At 47.3% G+C, this 7,770-nt stretch overlaps 1 protein-coding gene across 1 annotated transcript; it reads right to left on the bottom strand.

Annotated features, from left to right (window-relative positions):
• Window positions 1–1,126: 1,126 nt before the first annotated feature.
• LOC6620226 (protein disconnected) lies at window positions 1,127–7,186 on the bottom strand. Its single transcript, XM_032726040.1, has 2 exons — window positions 6,703–7,186; window positions 1,127–3,875 (listed from the first exon to the last, which is right to left on the bottom strand). The coding sequence occupies exon 2, from the start codon at window positions 3,801–3,803 to the stop codon at window positions 2,091–2,093; it is 1,713 nt and encodes a 570-aa protein (XP_032581931.1). The 5' UTR covers window positions 3,804–3,875; window positions 6,703–7,186; the 3' UTR covers window positions 1,127–2,090.
• Between the last annotated feature and the right edge of the window lie 584 nt (window positions 7,187–7,770).

Below are 7,770 nucleotides of genomic sequence, written 5' to 3' on the forward strand. Positions count from 1 at the left end.
TTTGGCGTGTAAAAAATTGAATGGGACAATATTGATGAAACAAGCCGTACATATTTATGTGTTCTTTGATTTTGGCCATTATAGAGCTACACTCGACCGCATTTTGACCAGTCGTAATTAGTCGCTTTAAAGTAAGCCGTGTCCGAAGTGATTGGGAAAATAAAGCAGAGTATATTGTGGAAGCGGTGTTAATATCGTTGCGTGTTTCATAGAATCGTAAATATGTGCGAGAGGCGGACGAGAATATGAGGTTCCTACAGCCGTCTACTTAGGGTCTTTCTATTTGGCCACTTACACTACAGACTATGTATCTGTATCTGTATCTGCATATACATATTTGTATCTGTATTGGTATGCGTGCGCCTGAGTGTGTAATCCGTCCATAAGTGGCCTCAAATGCCTATCCATAATGATGATGATGATGTGGTTGCCGCTGCGACCAATAGTTGGTCATTCATCACGACGATTCGCGGGGGGAGTACGATATGTACAAGTATTGGATGGAGTATAGGAATATGGTGTGTTATGGTATGGTATGTTATAGTATGGTATGGTTCGGAACCGTAAAGTATGGTTTCGGTATGCTATGCTATAGTTGCGGAGCCGAATACCAATTTATGCCGCATGTCACGCCTTCTTGTGAGAGTCCGTCGGCATTTCGGATACTCATTTGAGCCAACGGGAGGGACAGAGCAGTTCGAGGGCGTTGCCCATTATAGATCTCATCAGACCAATACTATATAAATTTGAATCTGGATTCGTCGGGACAAGCAAATACGTGTGCTTTTCGCAGGGGAGGAGTAGAGCCAGCTAGCTTGACTTGTGATTGTGATCCAAATGAGCTACGCACATCAGGCTTAGCCAAAACATTACTAAATGATTTAGGATGGGCAGTAGTAACATATCTGAATTAAATGGCATTTAACGAAAATAGCAATTTTGTAGATATTTTCCACTGGATTTTATATCTTTCGAATGGAAAATGAAAAAACAAAATCCGCATAAAACCGATGACTCATATATATTATTCACATAAAGTACATGCTCTATTTTCTTAGCACTTGATCTAGTGAAAACGTGAAAATTATGTATCCGCCCAGAGAACCAATAAAAAAAGCTGCTTTGATTACATGTTTCTTCAATTTTGCCGTTGTTTATTTGTTAATAAAAAACTTAAAATCTTGTTGTAATACAGTACACAATCGTCGGGAGGAATTTTCGTTTGCGATAGCAATAACATTTTCGTTCACCTACGATCTATCAACCTTTGCGATTTTATAATTTTGTTTTTTGTGTTTTGTTTTTTAGGGATTGGGTGAATCTTCTGTTTTTCATTTTTTTTAACACACGGGGGATATGTTTCAATAGAATTTGCTTGCTGTGTTAGTACATCCAAGTTATACAATACAATATAGTTTTATTGGCTACGAAAAAAATTGTCTTAAAACTATTTAATATATGCATTCATAATATATATTTCGTTATAAATATCAATACTTCGTTGTACACTGATAGAGGGGGCAGGGAAACGGAACCCGTTCCAAAATCCCCGCTTCTGCACTGCCCAGCCCGCTTTTCAGATGACAGACTTTATGTTTTTTTTTTGGATCCGATCCTGGGATCCCACACACACACACACACTCTCTCTCTCACACACACACATTCATACATCTGCACATGCACACTGAGGAACGGATTGAATACTATACACTTAGATGTCGCACTACAGTATACATTATACATTATACATAGGTTTTCAAAAAAAAATCCATATAACACATGTACGAGCAGAAAAAGCTTAGTTTCGGAGCAATTCCAGTTTTCAGAGGGGGGTGGGTGGTGTGCTCAGTGGCATTGGGTGTTGGTGGGCACACGTAGGTGGGTGTTGCGGGGTCGCGCCTGAGGAGGAGTGCCAGCCATTTAATGGTCAAGCTGTGGCACAGCCCCGCCACCTGAAGCTCCACCTTTTTGTAATGCAGCACGCCACCAAATGTATTCTTCTTAAAATACGATTCACAAAAAAAAAAGAAAAACAAATTTGACTAAGGAAATCATCTAGAAATCATCGCCATGGATCAGCAGTCTGCAGATTAGACGGAAATCGGCGCATTCGTGGCCGCCGGCGATTGCTGTTGCGGCTGCTGCTGGTGGTGCTGATGGTGATGGTGGTGGTGGTGGCCCATGTGGTGACCCAGATGATGGTGCTGCTCCTGATGGTGGTGGCTCAGGGTCAGATGATGATGCTGCTCCTGCTGGTGCTGCTGCTGCAGCTGATGATGGTGGTTGTATTGCTGGTGCTGTGTCTTCAGCAGCATGGAGCGGTACATTTCCGAGAGGAGGCTCCACATGGGCGGCGAGTCCTTGGCCAGATCAACGGGGGATCCCGCCGGCAGGAAGGCGGTGGGCGGTGCCTGACTGGTGGCAGCGGCAGCCGCTGCGGCGGCAAACATCTGGGTCTGCAGCAGGCGCAGATGATGATGCTCCTCGAGGTCCAGAACGGGCAGCGGGAGCATTTGCCGCCGGCTGGTCATGTAGGCACTGTCGCTGTCCGGGTCCAGTTCCATTTTGATGCTCGTCTGTGGTGGATTGGCGCTAGCGCTGGCGGAGGAGCTGGAGGCGGAGGAGGCGGCTGCCGTGGAACAGGCGGAGCTGGAGGCGGTGCTGTCGTGACGCTTCCGCTTGCCCAGCAACTGATCCATGGAGAAGGCATCGCTGGGCGAACGCTTCTCACGCTCCAGCTCATGCTCCTGTTCGGGTTCATGCTCCTTGTCGGATTCCACATCCTGTTCCTGCTCCTTTTCCGCCTCCTGCTCCCGCCGCTCCTGCTCCTGCTCCTGTTCCCGATCTTGCTCCGACTTGCGACGCTTGTGAAGGCTGAAATCCAATGGCTGGTCAGCTGCTCGCTCCTCATCGGCGGCGATGCTACTACTGCTGGCCAGGCTCAAGCTGCAGTGCATCTCCTCATCCTGCTCATTATCCCGTTCGTGATCCTCCTGATCCTCGCTGGAGGCCGCCGGACTAGAGCTATTGGCCTGCATGTCCACGTACACAAAGTCATTGTCATCCTCGGGATCAGCATCCTGCTCATTGTCCACCGATCCGGAATCGGGATCCTGGCAGCCGGTGGAAAGCAGGCCCAAGCCATGGAGACCCGCCTGTCCGCCGAACATGACGTACGGATGGTGACCATGATGCGGCGGCGGCGGTGGCAGAAGTCCGGGAAACGCAACCGGAAGTCGTCCGGCGACAGCGGCCGCTGCCGCGGCTGTTCCGGGCGAGAAAACCGGAAACTGCTGGGCAGTGCGGCCATCGTGCGGCGAGATCTTGCGCCGGATGTGCGGCGAATGGAGCTTGGGATTCGGATTGGCGCTATGGCGATTCCTCGAACGCCTCGAACTGAACACCATATTGCAGCCCTCCACCGTGCACTTGTGCATCTCGCGAAGATGCACGGCCGAAAAGTGAATCTTGAGGGCGCCCTTGTCGCAGAAGGTCTTGAAGCAAATGGAGCACTGCACACGTTTCTTTCCCGTGGCCGGATTGATGAACTGACCGGCCAGATTAATGGGCGGTGAGCCCCAGCGACGTGGCTTCAAGGATGAACCCGATCCGGTGCCAGATCCAGTGGCAGATCCCGCTGCGGATCCCGATCCAGAGCCACTGGATCCGCCGGGTGAGCTGGCCGGAGAGGCGGCATTTGGCTGCGGGTGTGTCGGTAGATGGGAGTGCACATGCTGGTGGGAATGTGGGCCATGGCCCAGCAGATAAGCCGGTGACATGAACGGATTCATTATGTGCTCCATGTCGTCTGTGGTGGATTTTGTTTCTATGGTTGCGCTGGCGATGGCGGTGGCGGCGGCGATGACTGGTGGTGCCTGGAAAACAAACAAGAAACAGAAACGAATCGTTAGGAGTGTCAATCAGGGAGTGTCAATCAGGAAGTCACTGAATCGGTCAGTCCTAATCGAAAACTATTGCGGGGCAAATCCGATTGCGCAACTATAGCTGGGAATCGGAATCAACCTTATCGCCGAGAGTCAGCAGGGCAAATTGTTGAATGGTCTGTGGTGCCGGGGACATGAACATTGACTCCTGGACCTGGGACATTGGGCAGTGGTCATTGATGCGCAATTAGAGTGCGAAAAGTCAAGACGGTCGAGCAAGTCAGGGGATGGCAACGTATATTTTGGGGGGGCTCAATTAATCAGTGGATTACAGCGATTAGTTGGTCATTGCTACATGTATAAGATACATTCCGAAATCCAGATTTAAACGAAAGTCTTTAAAGATGCCAGCTGTGTGCTGCAAAGAAAAACCCCATTGCTGATCAAATGGATTTTTCATTAAGTTCTTTGTCAATCGAATATTTATATTCGATATCCTTAAGATATAGTACATATGTACTAATCTATAGCATTGGAAAGCGCTCTAAGCCCATATCTCAAGTGTATTACCGAAATTCCCAAGTGAAAGCTCCCAAGGAGCTTAGCCAACTTTGTGCAAATCCAGCTAGATTTATTGGTAAGACACACACTGCTTACAATAACCAAGACAAGCGAACATTTATATCGGCGACACCGATGGCGGCATATCTTTCATGTCGACCCGATGGTACAGTAGAACATCTTGAATTAACCTATGGCTTTGAATTTTGAAATATATAAAAGGGCATCCATCAACTGACCCTACACCATTTGATTTATCTTTATCATTTTGCTTCCTATGCAAATAGTCTTGTTTTGATCTCCCAAACTCTGACGTAGCCAGGGCCCACTGTACACTCACACTGGCGCATTACTTGTGTAAGTGCACATTGCCTCATTTACTTGAGCGAAATCTTTTACAGCTTTTTCGGTTCTTCTGGCCATTAAAATCGCCTCTGACAACGTCGACGGCGACGACAACATGCGGCGATCAGTGTCGGACTTCGACTTTGGATCCGATCGGTCGGAGTTAAAGCCAAAACCAAAAGCCAAGCTAAAGCCGCAGCTAGCTAGTGGACTCCGTTCGCTACCGTAATTGTCAGCAGTCGACTTGACGTTAAAAACAGAAACAAATCAGGGGTAAGAAAAAAAAGAAGTGAACCGAACCCAGGGGCGTCACAAAACTGGGGACAATTGCGGTGAGATGCGGATGACGATGGCGATGATCGTGTGTGCGATGTCGTGGCTGGCTATCTGGATTCGATCTCAAAAGTCGAACACACATTCGCATTCGCTTGCCCAATGCCCAGCTAAAAAGTTGAGCCGAAAACCACATACGACTATGGCTCACACATACGGGCACACGTACACGCACACAGTTGCAGAAAGCCAGGAGATGGTCGCTTTTTATGGGGCTCATTAGTAACGATGACAACAATAGCATTAAAATGAGTGTATGTACACACGGCGAAAATGCGAAAACGCAAAAAAAAAAACAGATAAAAAGAGCGAAAAGGGGAAAAAAAAGTTAATTGTCAAGTACTTGGAAGTAATCAGTTTGTGACTAGGTGCCGAAAATATTGTTACCATATTCGTTACCATTCAGGAAATAGAGAATGACCTAAAGCTATTGCAATAATTTTCTAGATCATTATAGGGTAACTATATCATATGAGTTGGAGGTATCTTCCAAGAATCTTTAAAAAAAAAGAGATTCAAGAGAAAACAATAACAACCGCTCTATTTTCTCTCAGTGCACGCGGTCGACAGATCGAGGTGAGTATGCATGTACATGGGTAATTATTTTTGTCAAATGCTTAAAATGTCTTAAGCCACCGATGGTGAAAGGGGGGTGATGTTGGTCAGCTTGGGGGGGGGGGGGAGGTGTATGGGGCAGGGGAAAAACCAATCACAACTTTTGATGGCTCTCGGACGAAACGTTTTTTGATTATCGACAGTGGCAGTGGCAGCAAAATGTTCAAAGTCCCCAAGACAAGAAACGACAAGATTGAAGAATTCCGAGAGTTGGGAGACGCTTTAGATGGTAGATCCGAGATCGCTGGATCGGTGGATCGGTGGATCGGTGGAGTACGGTGTGGGGCAGATGTTGGGGATGGAAGATGCCGAGATGTGAGCAATCCGGCGGCTATAATTGCTGTTGTAGTTGCTGTTAATAGTAGTACATTATAATAAGCAGGAGTCGATGGGCACAAGGGGCGTGCAAGGGGCTGGCGATGGTCCGTAGATGACAACGCCGATGGTCCGGAGCTCAACGAGAAAAACAGAGCTCGAAAACCGCAGACAAAAATCTTAATTACAACTTTGACATTTGGCGTTTCCCCGAAGACATCACTTTTTTGTCGTCGAAGCTTACGCAGCAAATAGACAAAAATGGGATTACGAACATTGGATTAACAATAACAAGCTGCATTCAATTTAGCAAAGTCGAGATATTATAAGAAAATCTATAAACAAGAGGTATTAGATGGCAACACATCACTAGATAATAATGATAATGGTAAAACCATTTTAAATTTATACTGAAAGTCACTTAATGCCACTAGCCTATGTGATCCTAACAAGATCATCTTTTACCATGAAAAGAATCCTATTGTTTCGCTTCTTTTATGCCTATTTTATTGCATATTTGTCTAATGAGTAATCTTATTTCTTTTTAGAAAATACTGATCTCGAAAAATATTCACTATGTCTTCACATTGATTTGAATTCTTTGCTTGAAGTGCCGACGGCAAATCAACTTTACTCGAACTATACATACCTTTTGCTAATTTAGCAGCGAGTTGTAGATATTTTATTGTATTTTGGCTTATTGCTGTTTTTGTTTTCGATTTTCTCACTTTGTCACAGGTTTGAAATTTAAAAAAAGGGTTTTTTTCGCTTCGTTTTGTTTTGATATTTTGTTGCGTAAAAAGTTGATAAATTCAGATGGTAGAATTCACTGTTGGAGCTGTGTGCTGTTGTTGTTTTCATGCCCGTGGTGCATTTATTTTTGTTGCATTTTGCTGAGATATTAAAAAAGTTGGTCGTTCACAGTTGACGATGACACACACACACACGCGCTCGTACGCACGCACACTTATGCACTGGGGCGCGCGGCAGAGAGTAGAGTGGACTGGGCGCGGATATGCGGATGCGAATATGTGAATATGCGGAGTGGCAAAGTGGCAAACGAAGTAGCGACGAAGATGCGGATGTGCGGAGAGCAGGGACAGCAGAGATCCACTTCTTCGAATGTCGTGGGTGACACTGATTGTCGATTTGTCGTTTCACCAACGAATTTGTGCGGCGACTGCGACGCCGGCAGCGCAGCGAGCAGAGAGCGAGCGACAAATGCGGCGACACCGACACCGACACACCGACTGGCTGACACACACACACACACAAGCAAACACACACACACGCATACGCGGGGTGGGTGACATTTGTCTCTCTCCCGCTCGCTCTCGCGCCCTCTCTCTTTCACTCTTTCGCTCTTGCACCTGGAAGAGTGTGAGAGAGCGCGCTATTGGAATTGGCCTTCGTCACATTGTCGTCGATGGGTCATTAGGCACTCGCCCGGGTGCGAGCGAGAGATCCGCCCGCACTTGAGTCCATCCCGCTCGCCCAGTCGGCAAAGCAGTGCGCGGCAAGAGTAGCCACCACTCTCTTACTCTCGCCACGAAAGAGCGCCGTCCCGTGCGTGCGAGCGGTTTGGCACGCTCGTGCGGCTATCTCGCGCCCGCTCGCACACTGTCGTCTGAGTGGACGAAACCGTTTCGTTGGGTTGACACATGCGACATGCGACGTGTGTGTGTGTGGTCAGTGCGGCACACACATTCACACGCAC

This window comes from Drosophila sechellia, chromosome X (genome assembly GCF_004382195.2).
Source record: "Drosophila sechellia strain sech25 chromosome X, ASM438219v1, whole genome shotgun sequence".
Classification (NCBI taxonomy): Eukaryota; Metazoa; Arthropoda; class Insecta; order Diptera; family Drosophilidae; genus Drosophila; species Drosophila sechellia.